We start from the raw sequence: 16,480 nt of genomic DNA, 5'->3' as shown, positions 1-16,480 counted from the left end.
AAGTCTTACCGGAGAAACCCCAGTGGGCCAGAGTCCAGAAGTGTGATTTTGGCCATAAACGCTAGTATGAGGCCGCTACAAATTTTCCCAGGTAAGAATTTTTGACCCAGTCCGCCTTTGTCTATCGATATTGCTTTTCTTTTTCTCTCTAAATCTGTAGTGTCTTCACCAGGATGCTTCCTTTTCATACCTTTTAAGTATTTTACTCATTTTTAGGGAATGAGCACAATTACAAAATGAAGAGGCACGCTTGATACACAAACAAAGCTGTGCAACTGAATAAACAACAACGTAAATGCAGAGACACATTAACACCTCACTAGCTCACATTTTACTAAAGCACATTTCTGGAGATCACTACCATAAAACGATAAAAACAATTTCCAGTTGCGTTTCTGCTAGTGGAATCTGTTATAAACTGGTAGTAAACTCGATCTAATTGCATTTGTGATAATACCGATAGCTGGAATTGTGTGGGTTTTTACGTTATTATGATGAAATGTTTCCCCTTCACTGATATAAAAAACAAAATACTTTTTCAGAATCTTCTCTTCATTGCTATCATGTTGCGTTCAGTTGGGGTGATCCCGCGTTTGACTGCCATTTCTTGTAAACACAAAGGAGAATCGTGCATAAGCGAATTCGGTTCATGTTATACACAATATTGTTCCCCTATTTATAAATCGTGTATGATCGAATTCATGTAGTATAAATACATGTTATACGAGTACTGACTGTACTAATAACTTTATTTATCATCAATTTGCTATACATAGAACAAATAATTTTACTCCAGTTTCAGAGAGTGTGTTTTGTGGAGCACCTGGAACTGGTCCATGGACCCCAGTTTTGGAAACGCTGCTCTAGTTAACTCAGATCATAACTGGCTTCTGTAATTCCGCCTCTTTCTCTAAACCAGCCCCAATATGTGCATCAAGTAATCAACAACCAATCACAGTGCCACTCCAAATTCACCAACCTCTTCCATATTTATCCCTTCTATTTCTTTTCTTTGGACAAACTCCTTCCTTCCTTCCTTTGTAGAATGAAATTTTACTGAAAATTATAGATTATAATTTTCAGGAAATATCAATCTATAGAAATTTCTAGTCAATGTCAATATGTACCTTCTGTTTTCTCGATCTTCAACCCATACATAGCAGTAGTTTACCGCTCGCATTTTGGATCACCAATTAAAAAAAAAAAAAAAAGTCTACTTTACGGGTACATAAATAGCTGAAGTTTGGCAGCAACAAAATATCCTTATGCACAGTTATGATGCATATAAATGTGACCAAAAGTTGCAGTTGTGCTTTTAGAGCTTCTAGTGACTAATTTTCTCTCTCACAGAAGTATTAATTTTGCTTTAACAGAGGCTTAATCATTCAGTGAAAGTCATTTTCACATTCATTATTATTCTAAACTCCTATTCACAATTCCTTAGGCAAAGTTGACTTGATGTTTTTTAGTTGTTTCATTCCTTCGTAAAAATGTATTTTGTAGGAACACGAAATGCTTTGATGACACTCGTCAATTACATCTATTTGAAGGTACAGTAAGAGTTCAACTGTAGTTTCTAAAGTTTTAAGATTGCAGCAACTTTTATTCCTGTGTACATTATACTCTGGACCAACTCCTTAGAGAGGAATCAGAGTTATGAAATGTTTGGCTTATCTATATTGTAATGTCTATTCAATTCAAGTTTTATAAATTATGTTCTTACAAGTAGTGCAATGTGTTTTTTTTACACAAAGCATTGTCCAAGTTTTTTTTTTTTTTTTTACACACTACATATAGGATGTATGGTAAATAGCATATGAAACCTAACCAGCCAATTTCTTGAAGAAAAATTAGGCAAAAATACTCTGGAAAATTTTTGGATTAAGCACAACAAGCAAAAGTTTTTTGATATCACTTCCCATTGTTGGAAAATGTATATGATATTATTTCTACCCAATAACATCAATCAGTGGGAGAGCAAATTTAAGGAGATAAGCAATTCTACGATCTCTTTAGTTAGATAATAGATTAACAGTAGCCACTGGCAGAGGTGGAAGTGATTCTTGCACTGCTTCTATTGAAATGAGCAGAAGTCTGAAAAACAAGATGCAGGATATTTCAGAGACTGCTGGTAGTCATTGCGGTACAAGTAAACACATGGGTTGTGTTAGGGTAGCTAAGAATAGAAACAGGTGCATGTATACCTGCGTGTACACCAATGCTAGGAGTTTGGTAAATAAATTTGATGAATTTGAGGTATTGCTCAAAACATCAAAGGCAGATATTGTTGGGATATCAGAGACGTGGTGTCACACAGATATAAGTAATGCGGAACTGGAATTTGGGGAATACAATGTGTATAGAAAGGATAGACAGGACAGGAGGGGAGGAGGGGTTATGCTATTAATTAAGAAACACATAAAGTCCAAGGAAGTGAAGCCAGTAGACATCGATGGACAGGGCAGTGTCGAGTCAGTTTGGTGTGACATAAGCATAGGGAAATCAAAATTGAGAGTAGGAGTGTGCTATAGGCCTAATGACTCTGATGAGTATAATAAGATATTGTACAGGGAAATAGAGTGGGCCAGTAAATCAGAGAGTCTTATAATGGGGGATTTTAATTTCCCAGATATTGACTGGAATTTGTGGGTTGGTCACTCGCACACTAGCAAGGCTTTTGTGGATTTATTGGATGATTGTTTTCTACATCAGCATGTTCATGAGGCAACAAGAGGGAGCAATACTCTTGATCTGATTATCAGTAGTGATTCTTCATGCATTAAGAACCTGCAGATAAATGAACCACTAGGTGGCAGTGATCACAGTGTGTTGAAGTGGGATTTACTCAAGGAGGTAACTACCATCAGAGGTAAAGGGAAGGGTTTTTGTTTTCGTAAAGGAGACTATGATGGTCTGAGACAGTATTTAAATTCTGTACAGTGGGACCAACTGATGATGTTACCAACAGCAAACTCAAAATGGGAAGCAATCAAGGAACTAATCTTGGAGGCTACCAGGCTTTACATACCAACTAAGAAATATTGTTCAAGGTTTAGGCCTAAATGGTTGTGAGATAAACTAATGAGACATGTGGCAGAGAAGAAAAATGCATGGGATACATACAAATTAATGGGTGACATGGAAGCCTATGATAGATATAAGTTGGTCTGTAACCAAGTCACAAAGGAGATTAGGCAGGCAAAGGCAGACTACGAAAAATCCTTGGCAAAGGATGCAAAGAAAAACAGAAAAGAGTTCTTTACATACTTGAACTTGAGAAGGAAAGGGATGAATCAGATTGGTCCACTGGATATTGATGGTTCAACAGTTGAGGATCCTGCTCAGGTGGCTAACAATCTAAACGAGTATTTTGCATCTACATTCACGCATGAGGAGTTATTCAGGAAGGAGAATGATGTAGGTAAAGTAAACATTGGCAATGAGCTGGATGATTTTGTAATAACTGAGAGGAAAGTGGAGGAGAGATTGTTGAGGATAAACATAAAAAAGGCACCTGGGGTGGATGGGATCTATCCAGTTATATTAAAGGAGGCAGCAAAGGAAGTATGCAAACCCCTAGCCATAATTATGAGAGCTTCTTTGGACTCAGGGGAGGTACCCATAGACTGGAGATGTGCAAATGTAACCCCAATTCACAAAGGAGGATCAAAGGCTGACACAAGTAATTATAGACCTGTTAGTTTAACTTCTGTTCCAGGTAAATTAATGGAGGCACTGGTTAAAGAAGCACTGCAGGATCATCTAGACAAGAATTCCGTTATAGCTCAGACGCAGCATGGTTTTGTTAAGGGCAGGTCTTGCCTGACCAATTTGATTGGATACTATGATGTAGTCACAAAAGAACTGGATGCAGGGAATAACTTTGATATTATATATTTGGATCTTAGAAAGGCTTTCGATACTGTTGCACATGGAAGACTGCTGCACAAATTGGAGCAGTGTGGCATTGGAGGCAAATTGCTGCTATGGATAAGGGGATGGTTGAGTGGCAGAAGACAGAGAGTGGTAATCAATGGACACTGCTCAACGTGGACTAATGTTATTAGTGGAGTTCCTCAAGGTTCAGTGTTGGGTCCGTTGTTGTTTTCGGTGTTTATGAATGATATTGATGATGGGATATCAAGTTTAATGTCCAAGTTTGCAGATGATACAAAGGTTGGCAGGGTCGTTAAGGACACTACTGACGCTATGCTGCTGCAACAGGATCTGGAAAGGTTGAACAGATGGGCTGAGAGGTGGCAAATGAAGTTTAACATTGACAAATGTAAAGTACTACATATGGGAAACAGTAACCCCAGAGCAACGTATCAACTCTGCGGTACTACACTGACAGTGGTGGAGAATGAAAAGGACCTGGGGGTAATTGTGCAGGCAGATATGAAGTTCTCTGAGCAGTGCAGACGAGCTGCAAGAGTAGCTCATGGTGTCTTGTCAATGATATACAGGAATTTTTCTAGCAGGGATAAGGAGGTGATTATTCCCTTGTATAAGGCAATGGTTAGGCCACATCTTAAGTACTGTATACAGGTCTGGAGGCCTCATTTCAAGAAGGATGTAGAGCTGCTGGAACGGGTACAGAGAAGGGCAACAAGATTAGTAAATGGAACAAAGGGTTGCTCTTACAAAGAAAGGCTTAAGTTTTGCAAATTGCAGAGTCTGGAGACTAGGCACCGACGAGGTGATCTGATAGAGGTGTATAAGGCTTTGAATGGTTTGAGCATGCTCAATGCCAATGGGATTCTTCATCTTGCTCAGAATAATCACCTCAGAGGGCATAAATTCAAATTGAGGAAGGACGGATGTCGGATAGATGTGCGGAAATTTGCCTTTGGCCAGCGGGTGGTTGGTTGGTGGAACCGACTTCCATCACTTGTTGTTGAAGTTGATAGCCTAAACAAATTTAAAGCTCAACTGGACAGGTATTTCGAACGAACGGAGGGGTGAAATGGGAGTGGTTTTTTTTTTTTTTTTTTTTTGGCTGATGCTGAATAAGCTTGCTTTCTTGCATCATATGCCTCTACTAATGCTAATGCTAATGCTAGATCAAGACTCTTGGGAAGAGTGAATGCATGAGAACCAGTGGAGTAACTTGGGTACGGATGGTTTCAACCTCCCCATCATGCCTTTACCATATGATGTACTTTTTTTTCATTCATATTCATATTCATTTGTTATTCTGACACATTTGTTTAAATGCCACAGTCTTTTTTATGTAGAAAAATGTTTTTATAAGTGCACATAAATATTTAATTTTTCTCTTAAGAGATTAATGCTATCAATTTTTAATAATTTAATTCAGACTTTAAATAAAAAATTATGTTAGTTAGCCATTATGTACATTTAATATTCATGTTAATATTTGCAAATATTGGTACATCAATTTAAAGTGAAAAGGTTGGTTATAGGATTGATGTGGAAATATTTGCTTTCAGCCAGAGTAATCAATCATTAGAACACACTTCTGTTTGGTGATTTCGAAGTGGGTATAGTGTAAAAGTATCAATATATCTGGGGGGAAAATTTTAATCCCCACCATGCTGAGATTCCAGTATGCATATGGTGAGAATAATGACCTACTTATCAGAGGAGTACTGTGATATACTTGATGGTAGGTACTCATAATGTGTGCTAAGCAGCACTAAGGCAACAGTACTGTGTCCCTAAAAATAGTATGTTCTTCAGTCAGTTTACCTACTGGATGAATTACTGGAAGAAAAAAATCATACAACTCTCTCCCAAGACTGATGAACTTGGCAATAAGAAAAAGACTTTGAAGGCAACACCACTGCAGCTACTCATCTAACTCCCTTCTCCCTCTCAATCTGCATGGTCTGCAGATTGAGAGGGAGAAGGGGTCATATTGACTATCAGTAGTGATTCTTCATGCATTAAGAATCTGCAGGTAAATGAACCACTAGGTGGCAGTGATCACAGTGTGCTGAAGTGGGATTTACTCAAAGAGGTAACTACCATTAGGGGTAAAGGGAAGGGTTATTGCTTTCGTAAAGGCGACTACGATGGACTGAGACAGTATTTAAATTCTATACAGTGGGACCAACTGATGATGTTACCAACAGCAAATTCAAAATGGGAAGCATTCAAAAAACTTATCTTGGAAGCTACTAGGCTTTACATACCAACTAAGAAATATTGTTCAAGGTTTAGGCCTAAGTGGATGTCAGATGAACTAATGAGACATATGGCAGAGAAGAAAAATGCATGGGATACATACAAATTAACACGTGACACAGAAGCCTATGATAGATACAAGTTGATCTGTTGTAACCAAGTTACAAAGGAGGTTAGGCAGGCGAAGGCAGATTACGAGAAATCTTTGGCAAGGGATGCAAAGAAAAACAGCAAAGAGTTCTTTACTTATGTAAACTCTAGAAGGAAGGAGATGAATCAGATTGGTCCACTTGATATCGATAGGTTAACTGTTGATCATCCTGCTCAGGTAGCTAAGAAACTAAATGAATATTTTGCATCGACATTCACACATGAGGAGTTATTCAGCGAGGGGAATGCCAGAGGTCTATTCAACTCTGGCAGTAAGCTAGAGAATCTTGTAATAACTGAGAGTAAAGAGGAGGAGAAATTGTTGAAGATAAATACAAGAAAGGCACCTGGGGTGGATGGGATCTATCCAGTTATATTAAAGGAGGCAGCAAAGGACGTAAGCAAACCCTTAGCCATAATTATGAGAGCTTCCTTGGACTCAGGGGAAGTACCCATGGACTGGAGATGTGCAAATGTGACCCCAATTCACAAAGGAGGATCAAAGGGCAACACAAGTAATTATAGACCTGTTAGTTTTAACTTCTGTTCCTGGAAAATTAATGGAGGCACTGGTTAAAGAAGCACTGCAGGATCATCTAGACAAGACTTCAGTTATAGCTCAGACACAGCATGGTTTTGTTAAGGGGAAGTCTTGCCTGAACAATTTGATTGGATACTATGATGCAGTCACAAAAGAACGGGATGCAGGGAATAACTTTGATATTATATACTTGGATCTTAGAAAGGCTTTTGATACTGTTGCACATGGAAGACTGCTGCACAAATTGGAGCAGCATGGCATTGGAGGCAAATTGCTGCTATGGATAAAGGGGTGGTTGAGGGGGGAGAAGACAGAGAGTGGTAATCAATGGACACTGTTCATCGTGGACTAATGTTATTAGTGGAGTCCCTCAGGGTTCAGTATTGGGTCCATTATTGTTTTCTGTATTTATAAATGATATTGATGATGGTATATCAAGCTTAATGTCCAAGTTTGCAGACGATACGAAGGTTGGCAGGGTTGTCAAGGACACTACTGACACTATGCTACTGCAACAGGATCTGGAAAGGTTGAGCAGATGGGCTGAGAGGTGGCAAATGAAGTTTAACATTGACAAATGTAAAGTACTACATATGGGAAACAGCAACCCCAGAGCAACGTATCAACTCTGTGGTACTACACTGACAGTGGTAGGGAATGAAAGGGACCTGGGGATGGTTGTGCAGGCAGATATGAAGTTTTCTGAGCAGTGCAGACGGGCTGCAAGAGTAGCTCGTGGTGTATTGTCGATGATATATAGGAATTTTTCTAGCAGGGATAAGGAGGTGATTATTCCCTTGTATAAGGCAATGGTCAGACCACACCTAGAGTACTGTATACAGGTCTGGAGGCCTCATTTCAAGGCGAATGTAGAGATGCTGGAACGAGTACAGAGAAGGGCAACAAGATTAGTGAATGGAACAAAGGGGTGCTCTTACGAAGAAAGGCTTAAGTTTTGCAAATTACAGTGTCTGGAATTCAAATTGAGAAAAGACAGATGTAGGATAGACGTGAGGAAATTTGCCTTTAGCCAGCGGGTGGTTGTTTGATGGATAGACTTCCATCCCTTGTCGTGGAAGTTGATAGCCTAAATAAGTTTAAGGCTCAGCTAGACAGGTATTTCGAACGAACAGAGGGGTGAAGTGGAAGTGGTTAATTTTTATTTATTTGGTTTTTTTTTTTTTGGCTGATGCTGCATAAGCTTGCTTTCTTGCATCAAATGCCTCTACTAATATGGAGTTGAATTCACACAGAGCAGATGGGGATAACCATATTCCACAGATATACAGTCGAGAAGGTAAATGCTACATTTGAAGAAACCCCTACAAGCAGTTTATGGACAGAAGGATGACAATTTTAGCTGCATCCAAACACATGATTATAGGTATAAGGATTGAGACCTGTGGCCTGCCCTTGTCATGTGAAATTTTGATTGGTTGCCAAAACAGGACAAGACAAACCTAAGCTACATCTTTGTTCTGATGAAATACAGTTCATGATAAATGGTATCTTTAATAGTCAAACAACTGAATGTAATCTGAAAACAATCCCCACGCCATCTGACACAGCACCATATGATTTTGTGTTCAATTAGCAAATGTCAGTGGGAATATATCATTGGGCTGTATTTCCTATATTCCTATCTGATGTCTAATAAGACTACAGACCATTCCTGAATGAATTGTTACCAATGATGATGATTCCGTTAACGGTTCATTGAGATCTCTGGTTTCAAAATGGTGCACCTGCGCATTTCAGTGCAGGTTCACCATTTGAAATCATAAATGATTCCTGGATACAACATTCCCAAGTAAAAGAATGAGATAATGTACATTTCAGTCAAAACAGATAATGTACATTTCAGGGGCCCCCATAACACAGTTACTTCCTCCATATTTGGAGGAAGTAACTGCATGATTACATCTTAACCATTGATAGAAATATATTGCAACATGTTCAAGTTAATATTTGTCTAACAGGAAGTAACATAATACTTTTGCATGTTATATCTTGGAAATGATACCCTTAATTCAAAATACTCCAGAGGATTTTTGCCTTATATTTTACTCAAAAATTTAGACCATTAGGTTTTCATACACCATTATACACCATGTATAATAATAATATGAGACAAATGGTTTCATACTTGGTTGCTCCATAGTCAATGCCAATAGTAGTTGCATATTTGGAAATGAATCTTTTTTCACAAAATCTCTTGATTATACAGCTCTAGAAAAAATAAAAATAATAAAAATAAAAAAAATAATAAAATTAAAAAAATCCTATATATAAAAATAATGTCACATTTGGGTAAAAAACATTAACCAGGTAGAGTTTTTTTTTTTATTACTATTATGTTTTAGTTCAGTAATCGCATTCCAATTTATCAATCAGATGTACTATCTGATTGATACGATACCCGGCAGATGATACTATACAATTTAAAGCCTCATTATTGAAATCAAACAAGGTAAAGCATATGCATTTTATTTGAACTCAACTACTGCACTGAAATATCCTACTGCAATTCTATAGCAGTGTCCAACTCTATTAGTTTTCAGGCAAAATTGTTTGTAAAACTGCCTAATTCAATGTATAACAGTATCTGTCATTACAAATAGACAACAGGGACAAACTCTTCTGGCACATGAAGGACTTCACAGATATAAAAAAAAAATGCTGCAGGTGCCGAGCACGCACAGTGGATGGTTTTATGTGAAACATCCTTGGCTTGGAAGAGTTTAGCGAAATCCAAGCCAATAGCCTAATCACCCATTTGATTGTTGCCACTTGAATGGCTACAATCAAATGGCAACTGCAGGAAGTATGATTGTGATGTCACAATCATACTTCCTGCAGTTGAATCATACAATCATTCTGCATGGCATTTTTCATCACCGATCAGAATTACATGGTTGAGATTACCCCAACGATGCATACTTCCTGTAGCTGAATCATACAGTCATACTTCCACATTACATTTTTTGTGACCGATCAGATTTACTCGGTTGAGGTGTCCCCAAGGATGTTTCATATCAAAAAGAAATTTTTAAATAAGGCAGCTTTTAAATTACTTTATATGTTAATTCAATTGCTCATGACACACTATAACCTAGAATCAGTTAACAATGGCCTACACATTTTTTGTGGCAGTATACAGATTTTATTGAAAATTACTGATCATGCATGTTACAGCAAATGTCTTATTTGAAAAATATCAGAATACACTTTTATACATAAATTCAAAAGTGAGAAAAACAATGGGCACAGACTGGGAAATCTTACAGTATCGGGGTTCAGAAACTTTTTATGTAATGTAGAAATGGTCAACATCGTGGTGCATGAAGAAAAATTATTTATCCACGTTTTGTAACAAAATCACCATGAATATCTAAGCTGCTTCTTTTCCAAACCTAGACGTTACATTTAAAGTGTTTTATTATTATATGTCCATATTAAAAATGCTGAAATGATCAGAGTCATACTCAGAATGGTGTAGAAAGAGAACCTTTGCATTAAAGTGAGTTGTGAAGTCAACCAAGTACAACTGTTAACGGTAAGTGTTAATATTTAACTAATTTAACATTTTTATTAACCAAGTATGTTGAGGCAAGCAAAGGTTCACTCTAATTACTGGAACTTACTTTACCAGCACCTGAACTACCTAAAGCAATAATTTTTATACGGCATTTCATGACTGTATTTTTAAAAATTAGGTTCGATCCTTGTTACATCATTTGTTTATCCTGAATCACCTTCATTCGCCAATACCACGAACATTACATTTTCATGATCATAAAATAAATAGCGCCATCTAGCTAACCCAGGTTTGTAGGTTAACTTAACAACAGTCGATTCCATTTGTTTTTTTATAAACAAATGCATTGCGAAAAAAACAAGTCGTTAAGTGGAGAACAATGAATAAAATGGTAAAAACAAGTGATCAAATAAAATTTCTACGCACTGTTTAAAGTAAACAGAGATTTCACATGATTTACTATTTATATTCTTTCATTTAGGTCGGTGTTTGAGAGTTTTGCTGATAGTAATAGTACTACTACTACTACTACTATCAGCAAAACTCTCCAAACACCGACCTAAATGACACCTTAGAGATACAAAGAGATACAAAGAGATCTCTTTTAGGGCCACCAATAAGAAATTATTGGTGGCCCTAATATAATAATTTGAATTTGAATTTGATACCGATGTGGCGGAGAATTGCGTCACCCGACATACTCTTGTCCACATTCGGCCATTCAAGGAACAGTAGAGTGGTACACAACAGGTTTTCGAAGTCAAGGCATTTTACAAAACAGCAAGTTATGAGGTTGCTCGACTGATGACTGATGTTTATTTTCCTTTCACTTTAAGCTTAAGCATCAAGATCTTTTAGCGTCTGCTCATGCCATTGAAACATTGTTAAGAAATTTCGAATAAACTGGTTCTGCTCTCAAAATGAAGCCTCCGGGTGGAATAAGTAGCATCCGTGCACCAAAAAATCAAGAAAGCTATTAGGACCGCTCTCGTGTGGAGTCCAAAGCATTCTGCACGTCGGCATGCACTGTCGAACTTATCCAAGAAGAGTGAATGTACAGAAAATTGCACCAAGATTCCAATTTCCATCCTTACAAGGTGCCATCCTGCCTACATCAGGTGGAAAAGACCTCAGTGCGAATACCGTCAATGACGCGAGGAATATTTATTGGGCATTTTTCACAACATGGCTCAGTTAGTCGGTCTCAGGCGAAGATAGTATCGTCATTTCGCTCGGAAACTAGAGTTTTTCGTCCAGCAAATAGCAAATCGACCACAGAACGAGCAATATTTAGAGATACAATACATACGGCGCAATATGGCCTAAGTTGCTGATGCGCCTAAAACAACCAAGCAGTCAACGATACAAGGTGCAAGTAGTGCGGAAAAATTTAAACCTCACAATCTCCTTACCCGTGAAAATTTTTGTCAAGAAATGCTCGAGTGCTAAGTCACGTTGAACACTATTTCACTTTCAAAGCCTATGAAGAAGTGAACTTCTGATGCATATTTGTAATTTGGCAAATATGAATATTTATTTAGTTTTTAAATCGCCCGCTTCTGTCCTTAAACTTGTATTTTCACACGTTGAGCTACATGCCTTAATTTTCATGGAAAAGCTGCAGCTCACAAGCCACTGATAACGAAAACAAATGCGGCACAAAGAACAACGGAACAGGATCCTGTAGAGCAGTGTTTCTCAATCTTTTTACTCTCGTGACACATTTTCCAAAGAAGAAAAATTTCGCGGCACACCTACGTAGTCATAGAAGAAGAAATTTCTAAATTTCGCGGCATACTTGGAAAATTTTGCGGCACACTAATATGACGCGGCACACCCTTTGAGAAACACTGCTGTAGAGCATGATGTCACATTGGGTGTTACATTGGATATTACTTGGGTGTCTAGTTCCAACTGTGAATTTGGGAAGTGGGTTAGGGGCGAATTTCGCCAACAGGACACTGGGGCAGTTTCCTGGTGGGCCCAAAGAAACAAAACCGATTGAACATATATTCACACAAATTTAAATTTTGTGTCATATGTTATTCTTAAATTTAACAAAAAATGCTGGTAAAAAGATATAAATTTATTACGATTGTTCTTGTTTTAAGAATTTGTGGTGCGTTCTTTTCGCAGTCCACTGCTTCATATGGTTTACTGCGTATGGTACAAAGTGCGTTTCAGAAATATTTACAAGGTGTGAAGGCTGAAATCTGAAGCGCTTGTCTTACGTTATTAAATATTATGTTGCATTACTCTCTAAAGAAATTAAAAGAAATATAAGTATATTTCGGTTGCACAATGCTTGAAGTCAATTTATACTTGCATCAAGCTCCTTACAATTACGTCCTCTAATTTTTATTCCATATATAAAAAAAAAAATTCATTTTCCATATTCTAGCGGTTCAAATTCGAAACAGGGGAATTTTTGTAATAGTAAGTTATAAACATATTTTTATATATATAAATTACATTAATAATTTTTCCTATTATGAAATAGGAAAAATTACACAATCTGACAAAACATTTTTTCATCATACCTCTAGAACGAAAGTTGGTTATTCTGAACAAAATGAATGTCCTGATTATGAAAATATCAATCTTTTACTTCTGTCACGTCTACGTCAAAAGATATACGCATTTTTTAAATTTCTTGTTTTTATACAATATTAGCATACATGGTTTTAATTATTACACACAATATACAGTATGTTACTTAGACATGTTTCCCACTCAATGATTTCCTTTTATACTCCAGATTGCTTTCCCGTTTAAGGAACCAACAGTAATTTCCCATCATGGCAGAGCCCCAGCGACTTTGGTATCGTTTTTCCATTGCAGATACGTCCTGGTGGAAGTGCTCTCTCCTTGTTCATCATTGACATCTGCTAAGTTTTCAAGAAAGAAATCCAGATGGGAATGAAATAAATGTATTTTCAATGACATTCGGCACCCAAATGATCTTGTAACATTTCAGCAAGTTTGTCACCAGTTGCTCGTAGTTCTCTTATTTTCTCTTTTCGAGGAATCCGTGTACCACAGCCTTGAAAGATCTCCATGCAGCCAGTTCGACATCATTCCGGTTTCTTTGAAATCTTCATCTTTTTGGAGCTTTCTTATTTGAGGACCTATGAAAATTCCATCCTTCAGCTTTGCATGAGAGAAAGTTGGAAACATTTTCAGTAAATATCCGAATCCTCTGCTTTCTTTATCCAGTGCCTTAGTGAAATTCTTAATCAGTCCAAGCTTGATGTGTAAAGGGGGAAGAAAAACCTTTTGTGGATCAACCAATCGAACATACTTTACATTGCTTTTGCTGGGAATATATTCATCACTCTTGTCCCAGTGTTGTACAACGTAGTGTTTGGCTGTTGCACGACTATCCCACAAACACAGGAAACAACAGTATTTAGTGAAACCACCTTGCAACTCAACAAACAGTCCAATCACTTTGAGATCACCACAAATATTCCAACTATAGTCATTGTAACGTATAGGAGCAAGAATCTGGGACATACTATCGTACGTTTCTTTCAGGCCAACAGCATGAACAAGAGGAATTGATGGTAAAGTATTTCCATTGTGAAGCAATACTGCTTTCAAACTTAGCTTTGACATATCAATGAACAAACGCCATTCAGAGGTATTGTGATCAATGTTCAGTTCGTGCATAAGATCAACTACGTCTTTGTAGATAAACATGTTGTTTTCTATTGCAAAATATCTTGAAAACTCTTCATTTCGTTTACGGTATATTGTAATGTTTGTACCTTTGGCGAGTAAGTTCCACTGTTGTAGTCTGGATCCGAGCAATTCAGCCTTCTCTTTCGGTAAGCCCAAGTCTCTGATCAAGTCGGTTAATTCTTCTTGTTCAATGTAGCGTGGGACCTTTTCTTTTTCTGGCTCGTAGTTCAAATCATATGAAGTACATGGTTCCGTGACATCTGGTATAGCCAGGTGGGTAGGAGCAGCAGTGCATAGCACACGCTTCTTGATTAGACCGGGGCTCAAGCCCGTGCCCACAAAATATGGAGGATGCGGAAAGGTCAGGGAATGACCACCGCATATCCCTGGAGCAATATGGCCTTAGTTGCTAATGCTCCTAAAAACCAAATAACAAACAAACAAACAAACAGACATCTGGTAAAACGATTTCTTCTGTACTTTCATACCCCAAGATTTTGATGGAACAGGTACTGGCACCTGTTCTTTACCGTGTGGCACTGGCCTAATTGCTGATGGGATATTTGAATATTTGATGCAGTACTTGCTCTTTTTGGAAATAACTTTTATTTGTCATGCAGAAATAGTAGTCGTCGAAACGATTCTTGGGCTCGCGCCACACCATAGGGTCGGCAAAAGGTAATGCTCTCAGCTTGCCATATAAACACAGCCTTAAGTTCGTTGTACAAGTAATACAACAGATATATGGAGTCAAATTTTTTTCTTGGTCACCGATTTTGCAGCCGAAGTACAATGAATATGCAATTTTTGTGACATTGTATATTTTCTTCCTCTGAGTTTTTGAGGTTAAGTGTCCACAAACATAGCAGAAGTTGTCTGGGTAATTGACGCAAGTTCTGTGCTTTGTTTTTTCCATTTTAACAATGCATTAAACTGAAAACAGTAAAAGCAATTGGTAAATTTGAACAGGTGAATTCTTGTATCGTAGTTTATCATACACTATACATATATTGAACAGTTGAATGGTGTAATAAAATTAATAAAAATGCATGAAAAGTGCATGAAAATATTACAAGAACAGTAATGATGTACTTGCTTAATTTTTAGCCCAATAAACAAAACCAACCAAAAGTTAATAAGTTTAAAAATTGTATTTCAAACAGTAATAATATATTTATACAGAATCCAGTTATCTATCTACATATCTTAATCTATCTGTATATCTTAAAACTGAGACGTGATAGGAAATTTTTTATGATTGATTTTAAATTCTATTCATAAAACTTGACCAAAAACAACCATTGATATTTTGGAGGTAAAAATTATTTAATTATTTAATGTGATTGATAGCACTCTCGTGCTATCAATCACAGGCCATGATGCAAATCCGATTGGCTTTGCACAATCTCTCCAGGGCCGATTTGATTGCCAAGGCTCTCACCTTGTAATCCCTTCTGTCATGCCTGGACAAAAGTAGTAGCAACATCCGTACCCTTGGAAGCAGCAATTCGCATCACGGAACATGCATACACTTGCACAACTCCTCACTGGGCGAATTGATACTACCAGTCTTGAACATCGTCTCAAGTCAGAAAATAGTTGGGGGAAATCAAATTAACCAAAATCTGCCTCTCCAGTATGTGCTAAACAACCTGGCCAGTCTACAGTATATGAATCAGGTAAGGAAATCGTCAATATACTGGGTTCAGATCCAGGAAAATTCTGGAACAGGAAATCATCACACTCTTTCTCAATGTTTCCCTACACCTGTTAAGAAAATCCTCAGATCTCCTTAATATTGTTAGTACAAAAATGCATAACAATATCATCTTTTGTGCCCTTAAAAAATAACTGTTTTTAATATCATTCATTTTAGCCCATGGCAGATATACTCCGATTCTATTGCACCAATCTTTTTAGCAATATATGTTCCGGTTTCCCTGACAATAAAGTCACCGACAATTACTACTTTCAGTGTTTGGGATTCTGCTATGTTGACTGATGAATGAGTGCTGTGTGGATAGCCTTCAGTGTTGCACCATTGCTGTGGAGGTAATGCGGTATTATGTGCCACTTCAATAGTGGTTTGTGACTCTCCACAAAGTTCTATTCAGCCTCTGCTTCAGTATCACGTGAGTCTTTGTGGGGTCCATTCCTTCGAATTCTGTTAGGGCCTTCTTCCACTCGTCCTCTATTCTGGATATCATGACCTCGTCTGTTTCCACTTCAGCTGCTGTCGGTTGTATTTCTTCTTGCTCTTCCTCCTCTGGTTCGGTGGTGGTGTTCTTCCTCCTCTGGTTCCGTATTCTTTATCCTTTGTAGTTGATCGCTGACGTCTTGTTTGATTTTTTCCAAGTTGGCTGCTATCAGGTTCTTCGTGACAATGTTCCTTCTCTGATCCGCTATTCGGTGACCTG

General features: G+C 37.6%; 1 protein-coding gene across 1 annotated transcript in view; it reads right to left on the bottom strand.

The window, feature by feature from the left end:
- Positions 1 to 10,598, bottom strand: part of LOC150075429 (dnaJ homolog subfamily C member 27-like) — a 56,478-nt gene extending 45,880 nt beyond the window's left edge. Inside the window, exons 1-2 of the mRNA XM_090388485.1 lie at positions 10,486 to 10,598; positions 8,988 to 9,070 (exon numbers count right to left, since the gene is read on the bottom strand). Of these exons, the coding sequence (XP_090244611.1) occupies positions 8,988 to 9,070; positions 10,486 to 10,536 (134 nt within the window). The 5' untranslated portion in view covers positions 10,537 to 10,598. The remainder of the gene's footprint in view (positions 1 to 8,987; positions 9,071 to 10,485) is intronic.
- Between the last annotated feature and the right edge of the window lie 5,882 nt (positions 10,599 to 16,480).

The sequence above is a fragment of the Mastigoproctus giganteus genome, chromosome 14 (assembly GCF_048544385.1).
Source record: "Mastigoproctus giganteus isolate SK-2022 chromosome 14, ASM4854438v1, whole genome shotgun sequence".
NCBI lineage: Eukaryota > Metazoa > Arthropoda > Arachnida > Uropygi > Thelyphonidae > Mastigoproctus > Mastigoproctus giganteus.
The sequence above is the reverse complement of the archived record's forward strand: the minus strand, read 5'-3'. Positions and strand labels throughout refer to the sequence as shown.